At 39.5% G+C, this 12,817-nt stretch overlaps 1 protein-coding gene across 1 annotated transcript; it reads right to left on the reverse strand.

Annotated features, from left to right (window-relative positions):
- Nucleotides 1-249: 249 nt before the first annotated feature.
- LOC131310113 (chaperone protein dnaJ 16-like) lies at nucleotides 250-10,063 on the reverse strand. Its single transcript, XM_058336926.1, has 11 exons — nucleotides 9,619-10,063; nucleotides 7,149-7,272; nucleotides 6,843-6,925; nucleotides 6,609-6,720; nucleotides 3,277-3,381; nucleotides 2,303-2,353; nucleotides 1,805-1,894; nucleotides 1,593-1,701; nucleotides 1,342-1,490; nucleotides 1,147-1,200; nucleotides 250-1,022 (listed from the first exon to the last, which is right to left on the reverse strand). The coding sequence occupies exons 1-11, from the start codon at nucleotides 9,753-9,755 to the stop codon at nucleotides 804-806; spliced, it is 1,233 nt and encodes a 410-aa protein (XP_058192909.1). The 5' UTR covers nucleotides 9,756-10,063; the 3' UTR covers nucleotides 250-803.
- Between the last annotated feature and the right edge of the window lie 2,754 nt (nucleotides 10,064-12,817).

Raw genomic sequence — 12,817 nt, forward strand, 5'->3', positions numbered from 1 at the left:
TACCTACATACGCATGAAGCTGTTTATAGACGAACTTACGAATGGAAAGCCTGCATTGTGGGTGAACCGATGGACTTGTTCGATTATCGGTTGAAGAAACAAACGCTTACTATTCAAATACTGAACAATAGATGCCTGAACAATCGATTCGATTATGATTTTATACAAGAAACACCCAGCTTACTCTCACTGCTGCCAACTCACAATTTACAAGGGGGGGGCGGGGAAACTGCAATGATTTCTTGGGAATAAACAAAAATAACTCAATAATTTCATTCTAGATTAATGTACACCATTGCCACAAAATAGATCCCCAACATTCAGGTAGGCAACAAACAATTTGTCCAGCCCAAACTTCTTGACATATTTCTCCGTGGTTTCAAATCCAACAGTACGCCCCAACCGAAGGTTGAGAGAAACAACTCCATAAATAGAATTTACACTTAACATGTAGGATGTGGGAAATTCTTACAAAAGGACAAGAGAACCACAAATGCACATGAATACCAGAAGGAATAATTGTACAAGAACAATGAGTTGTGATACTTTACAGACCCGCAAGCCGAACAGCATTCGGCTTTTGTTAGATTATGGTCTGCCGCAGGAATCACTTCATCCCATAACCTTGCTTCGGCATTGGACTACTGCAACTCATGAGGAGGAGTCTGCAGCTCCAATCGTAGCTGAATTAGGCCCTCAATAATTTTCAAAGGGACTATAAGCCTATAAAGGCATATCACCGTCATCACAGAATAATAAAGCACTTCAATAGGCTGACGTCACTATCAGAATTCCTCACCCTTTCAGCACGGCTTCCGTTTGTCCACTTTTAACTGAATATTATACCATTTTTTCTTCTTTGGCCTCTCTCTTGTCGTAGACTTCTTCTCTCTTACTTCTCCATCTTCTTTTGTGTCCTTGGATGCACTTCTATTCTTGTTTCTACTACTGCTCCTTTTCATTGGAGGAGCAACAGTGTATGAGGCGTGAATTTCGTTCCATTGCTTGAGAAGCTCATCAATCTGCAATATCAAATAACGAACAAATTCAAATCTGCCAAAGCACCAACATTATCAGGCCCATACAAATTTTGCATTCCAGTTTAGTAGCACACGAAAAAAAACTTCTTGGTAGGATTTAACTCACTGCTTGCATTTCTTGCGCATATCTACTAGTCATCTCTGTGAACTGTTGCAGAACCTGACAGTAACCGAGTGAAAAATAAGCAAAAGCAGAAGACTTGTTTTCCAAAAATGACTAAATAAAACAAGTTTTATAAAAAAAATGCAACCAAACAGATCTGATTCATCCAAAATGTGCTTCAAATGTGGATGTCCAAACCTCTCTGTATTCACCCTCAAACTTTGAGAGTTCCACCCTCTTCGATAAAATCTGAGCTTCAACAGTTCTAAGATTCTCTTTCTCTTCTGTAAACTGTGCAGCACCAAGGGCCTCTATGGTGTAGCTTGCACTTTTGAAAAAATTATCACCTATAGAAATGTGCCATAACATCATCATAAAGGAGTCAGTTTGGCCGTCAAAGTTCATGAAGGATGTAAGAAAGGTAACTTCACAATACTAGAGGAGCTTACCGTATACAGCAAAAACATGGGTCCCAGCTTTTATCTCAGTTAACTCACATGGCTGAAATCCATCCAATTTTTTGAAGAAGGCCATGTCTGGATCCTTAGCAGCTGCCATCTAAAGCAATCATAGCAAGAACCAAACACAAAAAAGACAAAGTCAAAATAAGTACTTAAAAAGGGGGGAAAGGTTCAAATTTGAGGGGGAATGATCAACTCACTGAGTGAGCTGCTTGATCCAACCGATACACAGGAAAACCAAGAAAATACATCCCAGCAGATGTAACTTTTCCTGTTTTTGAACTATCCTCCTGCGCCAGGGTAAGTACAATAAAAATTACTCAAACAGCTGTCACAATTCTACAAAAATAACATGTGCTGCTACATTACAAACGCAACAGGCAACCCTATTGCATCACATCTAAATGAGAGCAATACAAACTAACTAAGGGCTCGATAGTTGAAAATGTTCAGAAAAGTTGACAAAAAGCCAGATGGATTGCAGACTCTTATCATTCACGTCTTCTATCAAGATTAACATGATAAGCCCGTGATATAGTGCACATCAAGAATCATAATATGTTATTAAAATTTTCTTTTCAAATGTAACTGGTTGCCTAAAATATAAATATCCTGCACAATAAGGGAGATGTGATAGATTATGTCAATAGTTCAACATTACCAAAAGCCCACAGCTGACAAAGGACGGCTGTTTATACCTGAAGTGCAAGGCTTAATCCACCGTTTTCCACTTTATCAAAGTACAATAGCTGCACAAAACCCAACGGTTATCAATAAAACCATTAGTGGAAAACTGCTAAGCTACCCAAGAAGAAAAAAACATCATAAACATGTACGCTAAAGATCCTAAGGTTGAAATCATCCAAGCAGCAAAAATTTTATTACTCTTTCTACGATGGGGTGAAAACATCCTAACATAATAAGATGTGTAAAAGTTTTAACAACTAACAACTAATAGAATAGAGGTCCTAGTTTGAGCTGTTCTTTGTTGCACAAGGTGGCTTAGTTGATGAGTAACAGGCCTAATTCACATTCGGGCTTGAAGCGTGAACAACAAAGGCAGTTGGGCACTAAAGCACAAATGTGATTTAAGGCAAAGCATCCACCGGATTATCAAAGACAAGAACTTCCCTCACATTTACATGTGAAGCCAAAAACTGACACATCACAAAACCCTCAAATAATCAGAAGAGGTTAAATAATACCAGTTCTAACCACGTAATTCATTCGTTAACAAGAAGGATACGATACAAAGTGTATGCAGATGATAAAAAAAGGTGAAAGTGTGCATTAATATCAACTATCACCAGATACAAGTTCTGAGAGCCAGAAATACACAGCCTATATGTATTTTGCACTTTTGTTGTCACACTGGAGGTGGGAGAAAGAGAGAGACCTGAGAATTGAAGTTTGGACAAGTCAACCTACATGCCTGCAGTGTTAGCATTCTGAAGACTCACCCAATCGTAAAACATTACCATGTTAAACACCGACTATTCTATTCCATATGTACTTAACAAGGAGGCACTACCATTTCTAGTTTGCTAAGAGAACTTTTGTAGCTCAAAACTTCAAAGTGGAACAAATAAGTCAAACCTAATAATTTTGCAGGGGAATCTTCCAAAATTGATATCTGCATCTTAATTATCATGCACCAGACTCTTGTACAAACCTTGAATTTGCTTTTATCTGATGATTGCACCCGGCAGACAAATCCAGAGCGTGCTTCCTCCTCTGTTATGCTAACAGAATAGAAGTGAGCACATTGTTTTTCAACCTGTTGAATGATGCCAAGTTGTGAACAACATTTCACATGTATGTTGTGAACAACATATGACCAAACTAATATCTTTCTCATTAGCCAAAAAGTGCAAATAAAAAAAGCAAACTGAAACAAAAATACTTAGCATTTGGATACAGGTAAAACTAGTACATTTTATGTACATCATATACATATACATATACTTGTTCATTACGGTAATTTCCTTTAAAATGCATTCAGGTGGACACAGGATGATGGAAAGCTTTCTTTTTCAGATGATACCTTGCCAGATGGACTGAGTGTGAGGAGAGGGTATCAAGTGGCATACCAACCTTGTATCATAGGAAGGAAGAAATGGTTATGGGGGTAAAGATTCAGGGGATTCAGGCCAAACAAAATGGGGAGCTGATTCCCACCAAGAAAGTGCTTAGAAGTTCACAGCGTTTCCGAGGACAAAGAATGTTATATTCAATGATTATCCCCGGCACTTAAGGAAAATCAGTATAGAAGATAACCAAATTAAGCATATTTTTCAAGCAGAGGTAAGTGCATAACACAAGTCAAGTTTATCATCAGAGATTCCACTCATGCAACACATCATGGGTTCCCTGAGATAACGCTTTAGATATTCTCTAGACTCCCCTTCAGATTGCTCATCCGTTTCACTTGCAGACCCAAACAAAGATATTTTTCTACCACCACTATAACGTAATTCTCATACACCTCGATCATTTCTTCTCAAATTCCACAACACTCACCTATTACCAGTTTAGTTAGATAGGGCAACATGCTTGGGATACAAACCGTTATGCCTTACTTTCAAAAACAAATCATTTGATGAGCATATGGAGCTCCAATGCCCCGTTAGAAGTGGGAATGAGTATTTCAGGATGGTGGGTGTGGGAGATTGTTTTGTGATTGTGGGGTGGTGTTTAAGTTGGATCTCCTCTTTTGGATCTTGACTGAGCTCCTTCTTCCCAACCTAAGTTTGCAAAACAGGGAACCACGTTAGTGCCTAACCGGCCGGAGACGACCGGAAGGCACTCCGATGGCTAAGTAAGTCCCCATTAAGGGAAGGGAAGTACAGAGCTAGAGCAAGGATGGTATACCTGTCTAGGATTTTGGTACTGTACCTTATATAGGGAGTTACTTGCGTTGGCCTCAAGATAGCTTGTGCCTCCCATGATGTCATGAATAACAGCCTCTTGGTTTGACATCATGCATGACGATTGCCGAGTGCCACACTATCAGGCAGCATATAAGCGGCCAAACCAAGAGTGGTGCCACGTAGCCAGAATGAACAACTCAGCGCTGGTGTCCCTGACCCAGCCACATGTAATCTCCCAAGATCCGACCCAATGCCTCAGCCCAACTGAGAAGCTCCAGGCCGGGTGACCCGTTTGGTCATTGATGGGCATCGGCTGCGCCTGTCAGGTTTGCCTGGACCTTTCCTAGGCTGGGCTTATCCGAACAGCCCAGATGGGTGACTCACTATCTGGCCCAATACAGCGACTAATTTGGAACAAACTCGGCAGAGATGGTGACTTGAACCCTTAGCTCGGTACCCGGTCCACGAACCATCAAAATGAATAAGAGGATCGGGCAACCCCCATTCCAAGTGGGCCGGATGACCAACCTAAGAGGACAAGCGAACTTAAATGGAGACGAAGAACACCAGTCCTGTCCAAGAATAACGGGAAAATTCTCACTAACAGCAATAGAAGAATAAATTTCTTAAAAAATAGATCTGGCCTGTTGATCGATGATTACTCCAGTCCAGTCAGCCCTCCAGAACCGTTTGGCATATAAAACCAGAATGAACCGCTAGAACTGTTTCAGAACCGGCAAACCGGACGGGTTTTGTAGGAACAAGGTCACTCTGAAACCTAGACTAGACTAACTAAGTTGAATGTGCCAAAACACATATAAAATAACTTCACATAGGTTTGTCCTTATATAAAGACAAGGGACTTCAACTTTTTCCTCCATATCCTGACATGGGACTAATGAGTTTGGAGAATAACCTTTAGAAACGCAAAAAACTGCTTTCTTTTTCTTCCCATTTTAACATCTTTCAAAACTAAACGAATTTCAAATTTCAAATTTCCAAATCTAAGAACTTGAAGTAAATTTTCTTTTAAAATCCATGGTTATTAAATGAATTATTAGTACATTTTATTACGACATCATGGTTCAATTCCAGTTGACCCATCCACCTAATCTCTTTTCCGAGTCACTCCGGTTTCCGTGTTTTCAAAACATTGAGGAGAATTATTGTGAGAGGCGTGACCAAAATAGCTAATGCACATGAGTGGAATCTCTAACGTTGGAAAATCTGACTGGGGTCGAATTAAGATGGACCAGGGGTGTAAAGACTTGTTGGCCAAGAAGTAGAACACTAACAAACTAACTAAATACTCCATTTGAAAGGGTCTTGCACAATATACTGCCAAGGCATTTTTTCCTCTTTTCTACTTGCTCTCGAGGCTAACATAATCATTTGAGAGCCATCCGGCAACTAGGCTGAAGGTCCTCTAGCTCTAAGTCTGTGAGTGAAGGTTGATTTAGATCCAGGTTGTTGCAACTCACCCCACTCCGAAATTGGTTCATACAGTCATATGTTTTGCAAAAAGACAGACAATTGAGACCAGGTCTTGCAGAGATCTTTTCGCGGGGCCCACCTTGGGTCCTGCAAAGATAATCCAAACTGCTCAGTTTTTAAGACATTTTCTTATATATTCTTGGAAAAAATCAGCTCAATCAGATATCAGTAGGAGCTTTTTAAGAATTCGTAGGGCTAAATTGGGGGGTTTGCCCTATGAATTTTGAAAAAGTACTTACCGATATATGATTGAGCTGATTTTTTACATGAGGCCATAAAAGAAATATTTTAAGAAAAATGAGCCGTTCGGATCATCTTCCCGCAAAAGGGTGCATGATCAGTTCCAATATGTATATGCAAATAGCACCTCTGTATGTTTCGTTACTTTCCAGTTTCCAGTGTCCACCATGATTGATTCCTACATTTTTCTTGCTTTTTGGCACCTTTAACTTGTTTAAAATATTAATTCTTCATTGAATAATGCTTGAGCTTGTCACGTCGCACATACTAAACCTGGTCATATATTTTTGACTCACGTTATCTTCAACAGCGTCACTTCTAAATTTTGGGGAAAGCATTCGAAATTTTTTACCATTGCTTTTTGTTCCTTTACATCTCCAACACAAAAGAACTATTGTACCTTTTTAACCACTGGTTGTCCAAGCAGAAGTGGACGGCTTGTTACCACACCATTTAATGCCTCCTCCAAGACAGTTGCTGAAACTGTTGTTTTGATAGGCACGCCAAGTTTGCTAAATGTAGTACAGTAAAAACAGAAGCCATTATCACTGGATAGAACAGGGCTCAAAACTTATGACAAAAGAATGATTCTACAAGCAAATAAAATTAGGGAGAGAAAAAAATACAAACTTACCTAAAAAGTGCAGCAAACATGGTATTAACAGCACCCAAACTCGAGAGATCTAGCTCCAAGTCTTGGCTTTCTGACTCAACAGCCTAAGCATAGGACAAAAATGTCATATTCATCTATCTTCAGATTAAACTACTAAAAGAAATGCTAAAACTAAATGTAAAACCAGAACTAATTTCGAATAAGAAATAACTGGAATATAAAAGAAGTTTCAAAAAAGGCACGGATAGAGAGACACAGTGGAAACAACAAAAATAACACTCTTGAATCCCAAACAGTAACCCTTTTATGTATTCCTGCATATCTTACCTCAAACCCTGCAGTGTCATATTGACGCCGTTTGTCTGGATCAGACAAAATATTATAGGAGAAAGTGACCTCCTGAAACATATCAGCTGCTTGGGGGTCGTTTGCATTCTTGTCAGGATGGTACCTGAAATTATACAATATCAGGACCATAAAGGTTTTTCCTGCCCACCAATAAATGACATCCCTCTGCATGTGTTTGCATGCTTCTCCAACAAATGTAAGAAGTACAACTTTCCATCTCAACAAAACAACCTAAGAGACAAAACTACAACTCAACAAAGTTGGAACAATTGATCTAAGGGAAATGAACAACACTTTCACTGCAAAACAATTCCCTCAAACTAAATAATTAAGGTCCCATAGGGAGAGGTTTGGTGTACACCCTAGTCAATGTAGTCATCAAGGGCGAGAGGCACACTAAGGCGCAAAGGCCCGTTGGGGTCTAGGCGCGAGGCAAGGGGCTGGCCATATTGAAACAAGGCTCAGCGAGACAAGGAAAAATAGCATACATATAATATACCAATTCTTCAAAAAGTAAACACTAAGGCAAAGAATTTTAGATAGTGTAACATTTAAAAAATCCATAAAAACATCTACCAAATGTCATGATAGTCAACAATTCTTGGATAGACAAACTAAAAGGTCAAAATTCAACAAAATAAAAACAAACACCAACAAAATGATATACTAGCAACTAATTATCTTGCTTGCACTTTGATTCATCCTAAAAAGGACTAACTAATCTTCCTAAACATAAACCCCAAGTGAATCCAAATCTTCTTCATCTTCATCAATGAATTTGGATCCATTCACATCTTCCTTGTCTTCTATCTCTTCAGAATTTGCCTCTTCTTCATCTGCCAATTGAAGAAGAAGTACCTGGTAATCAACCAAGAGAGGAAGGAGCATCCAAGAAATCGACTTCACTTAAGAGATTGAGATAGATGAGATTCCAAAACTGTATTCAGTAGTTCAATTGTCTACTAGTAGGCAGATCTTTTAACCCCAAATTTAGTTCGAGGCAATTGACAAAGCCCACATGCCTACGATCAAAATTTCTACGGTTGTTACCGAAATGTTTCAGATCTAACCCAAAATCAAAAAAGGCTCACACCCCATCACCTCATCTCAAGAGCGCCTTGCTCACCAAGGCCGGGTGTTCTCCCTTGCTTTGCCTCGCAGGGTTTCTATAGTATCGTTTCTGATTACAGTGTGCCCCTCGGTTTCTCAGGGGGTCCCATTTTGGACACCTCAAGTGATGTTATTGGGGTCACCCAGAGTAGGGTAGTAGAGGACACATCTTCTGTTGGTTATGCCTTATTGGTTGAACCCACAAACTGATCGATTTGGAGTCTTCCGACTCACTACTCAGGCTTCGGGAAGCGATTCCTAGGCTTGTCCACAATCGCTTCCCATTAAGCGCCGGGCCACAAAGTTGGTCCTCTCATGCCTCAGTCGGGCAACCACGAGGGTCTGCGGCTCAAATACAGACGCCTTCGGTCACCACCATTAGGCTATTTCACAACTCGTTCACATCTTGCCTCGGTAGGTTGGCCATCAAGCATATATCGCTTCAGCTGGCAGCCGGCTTATCACTAGGTGTTTGAGGCTTGTCTGGTCAGCCCCACTAACCATTTTTTACAGGCATTTGACTAGGACATGCCTAGTGTTTTGATAATTTGTCTGGACTGTTGACCTAGTTGATATACTAGGGCCCATAAGTATTTCTAATAACCTAACCCGAAGCAGGGGGTACAAGGACAAATAACATATTTTACGTGAAGGAAACGAAATTGGATACAATGTTGGAAACAGAAAGTAGAACTTCTCAAATTATGTCATCCACAAAAACCCAAAATTGGAGAAATCCAAGCTTGTTGGACGTGATTATGGGCCATCTATGCTCAATTCCTGACAAATAAAAATGCCTCGTGAATTTGAAACTGTGTTCATTCCCTCACTGGTGTCCGATCTCGCCATCCAAGTGAACTCACAACCCCAAAAGGCGCCTAATATCTTTGGTGCACAGGTAGTATATGCAGAAAAAAGGAGCAAACAAATCCTACCAAGAGGGGTGCCTGGTGCCTAGAGGCCGACTAACTACCTAGGCAGCCGTCGGCGCCTAGGCAGGGGTCCAAAGCCTCGATAAAAATCATCCTATGCGCCGACTAGTCAGCGCCTAGACCGATTTTTAGAATAGAGCTAATTTATGCTATTTTCCTCGGATATTCACCCAAAGAATGAAAATTTTAAATTCGAAAATGGCCTAGGAACAATAACTGCGCACCAAGATCGTCGATAAAAATAAAAAATAAAACTGCGCATTAAAATCCTAAACCCTGAATCACCGACACATACATAACCGCAGAACCAAGCACAAGCAAACAAAAAACTTCAACGTGAATAGCGCAAGAAAACCAATTGCATATACGAAGTAGGAAACGTGGAAAATGACCCAAGAACAACGTACTTGAGAGCCAATTTGCGATAAGCGCTTTTGATTTCCTGATCCGTAGAGCTCCTCCCGACGCCGAGGACCTCGTAAGGGTCGCGCCGAAGCTGCTTCGCCGCGTCGTTCTTGTCCGACTTCGACCGGTGAGCCGGCATTTTTCTTTCCGCGGGTGAACCGGAAAACCCTAGAAACGACACGACGGAGTTCGAAATCTATCAAGGATTCTTGAAATGTGATAGGGAGTCTGCGAAAGCCGTGATCTTTATGTCGGATAGATGAGGAAGCTCGGTGTTGGGACGGGAATTGCGAATCCTAGAAGGAGGACTCCGTCGGAACTCCAAGCTGGAGCTTCCGTGTAGAGAGAGAGAGAGAGAGAGAGAGAGAATCAGGAGAGAGAAAATCAGAGGGCAACAAATTGGAGGGGAAATTAGGTGGAATTTTGTTTGTTTATTACTGATGATGACTATCCTATCCCTGGCAAATTCAAAATGGATTGGGCTCACAACAAGAGCCCCTGCTGTAGCCTGTAGGTATATCATTTCGTGTGCACCAAATTTACATCATGTTCTGATAAAAAAAATAAAAATTACATCATGTTTTGTGGAAGTTATTTTGAGGTTTTATATGATTTATCGAAGTTGCTTAATATTCGGAATTTCACATAAATTATTAAAACCACTTAAATTTTTTAAAATATCTTGTACGAGTCACTGTAAAAAATCAACTCAGTTGAATATTGGTAAGAGCTTGATCAATTCTTTGTCCAATTTCTTGTAAGTAAATTGAGCATAGAATCGATCAAGCCTTTACAGATATCTGACTCAGCTAGTTTTTACGAAGATTCTTAAAAAAAAGTGTTTTGAACAAATAAAGCGACTCCGATCATTTGTGTGAGACACAAAACGCAATGCATATTTACTGTACAGCAAATGACGTACTCATAGCTTTATTGGTCAAGATAACGTACGCACGCACAGGGCAATTTGCGATATGTCATTAGGGTTGATAGACGAAACAAATTGTTTGAGTTTGAACTTTATTACATACGGAGTAGTAGTAAAAAAAAAAAAGTCGGAACATGTTTTTGAAGTTAATTAAATTTTCGAACCAAGCTTAAAAAAACAAGTGTTCGACTCATCGGAGTTCGGAGCAGCCTAAAAAGTTCAAGTCCTTTGAGAACGATTCACGCTCGCTTAAAAGCCGTTTGAGATCGCCAAAAACCATACGCGATACGCCCAAGCTCTGGGGCTGTTTTGGTATTTTAGGAATTTTGAGGGGGAAAAAAGGGTGGAAAACCGAGGTCGAACAAGATGAGAGGCGTGATCAACAGCGTAATCAATGGCTTGTTTTGACAAAGGTGAGACATTTATATCGTAATCAATGGGACAGAGACCCGAGACCGAACAAGAAAACTTTCATGACACATTATTATTGTCATGTCATTATCATGATTTTCCAATTATTGTGCCAATGGAATTAATGCCCATGTTAATTTCATTATGATGCTTTAATTCTTAGGATTGGGACATGCTCTACAGATCCTTGCAACATAATTCAACCTGAGGTAGATAGTTACTTCTCGTATATTTTTTGGACCGCATCTTCTTTTTTTTCAATTTTTTTTTTTATAATTGGATATCCGGACCAGCTTGCGCACACCTCGACTAATTCTGGAGGCCCTGAAGTTAACGACCCGGCATAACTCCCAGTGGCCTCAAGATTTGGAATATTTGACCTCCGTGGGAATGAAATCTGTGATAACACTTGTTGTTTTCTCACAACCACTTAACCAAATCCCTTCGGTTGTTTTTTTACCGTATCTTTTAAAAAGATCAGGATTGTCATTTTTCTCTGTTAATTTTCTAAATATTTTCTCTCTCCTAATCTTGTGTCACAATCTTCTATACTCTAAAATCTTAAATTTGTACTACTATAAAGGTAATGCAAATTGACTTTTTCTAAAAATTACTGTGTTTTTTTTCTGATCCGTTACCCTTAAAAATTTTATTATAATTTTCTAAACTTCAAAGAGTACCCTAATGGTATCTTACATTCAAGAAGGAATGGTTTTTCGAGTGATGTTATTTGATTGATAAGTCACACTAGAATGTTTTGGTTTGAATACCAGAATTATGGTATTTATTTATGTTAAAGAACACACTCGAATTCGCTACTCAAGCTAGTCACCAAAATGCTTATCTCTTGTTCTTATTTTTTTTCTATCTTGTTAAACCGCCTCTCTTAGATGGTATATGATAAATACGTGATACCCAACGATTGGAATTTTTGGTACATATTTCAGCTACTTTAATACATTTACTCATTCGATATATTTTCCATGATATCAATACAGTATCTTTTGCACATTAACCACAATTCTAGGAGTGATCATAAGCAAACCCTAGTTTATTTTTATTATCAACAAAGTTCTTACTATTTTCCCACTAAAAACGGAAGACAATTTTCCTATTTCTTTGTTTTCCAGGTGAGCTCCATCTAGTAGGGAATGAATGGAGAAAGAAATTACCCTCTTGTAGATTTTAGATCTTTCTGAAATTTGATTCCAGAGATGACTACTCAGTTAGCTGTGCGTACCCCGCACTACACGTGTAGTGCGCCTAATTCGACTGTCCATCTCGATAATAGATGGCTCGGATTTTCATCCGAACAATGGACGGCTAGGATTTATAGGAGCTCGGATTAAATCTGAACCGTCCATGCCGAGATGGATGACTAGATCGGCCGCACTACACGATGTAGTGCGACGGATGTACTACAACCCCTTCCATTTCGGGAATCTTTGCCATAAAACTAGGTGACATGACAGGGCACCACTGATTCCCAGGGAATCTAGAAGTTTTGTTACTAGTTTTTTTTTTTATAATCGAAATATCCAAGTCAGCTTACGGGCGTTTCAATTAATTTTGGGTTCTGAAGTTAACGAATGAACGAACCTTTCAGTGGCTCTAAAGTTTGAAATGTTCGGGGTCTCTTCATGGAATTAATGCAAACATGTGACCTCTTTGGGACAGCCCTTATTATTGTTAATTTTGGTTGCTTAATATTTTCCATTTTGAGACAACGTGCCCTGTGAATAACCCACGCAACATAATATTTAGATAAATAGATTGGACACCATTGGATTCATAGAACATCATTGTTTTTTTTTCTTTTCTTTTTTCATTCTCCGACTAACTGAGAACTCATAAGTATTCCA

This window comes from Rhododendron vialii, chromosome 12a (genome assembly GCF_030253575.1).
Source record: "Rhododendron vialii isolate Sample 1 chromosome 12a, ASM3025357v1".
Classification (NCBI taxonomy): domain Eukaryota; kingdom Viridiplantae; phylum Streptophyta; class Magnoliopsida; order Ericales; family Ericaceae; genus Rhododendron; species Rhododendron vialii.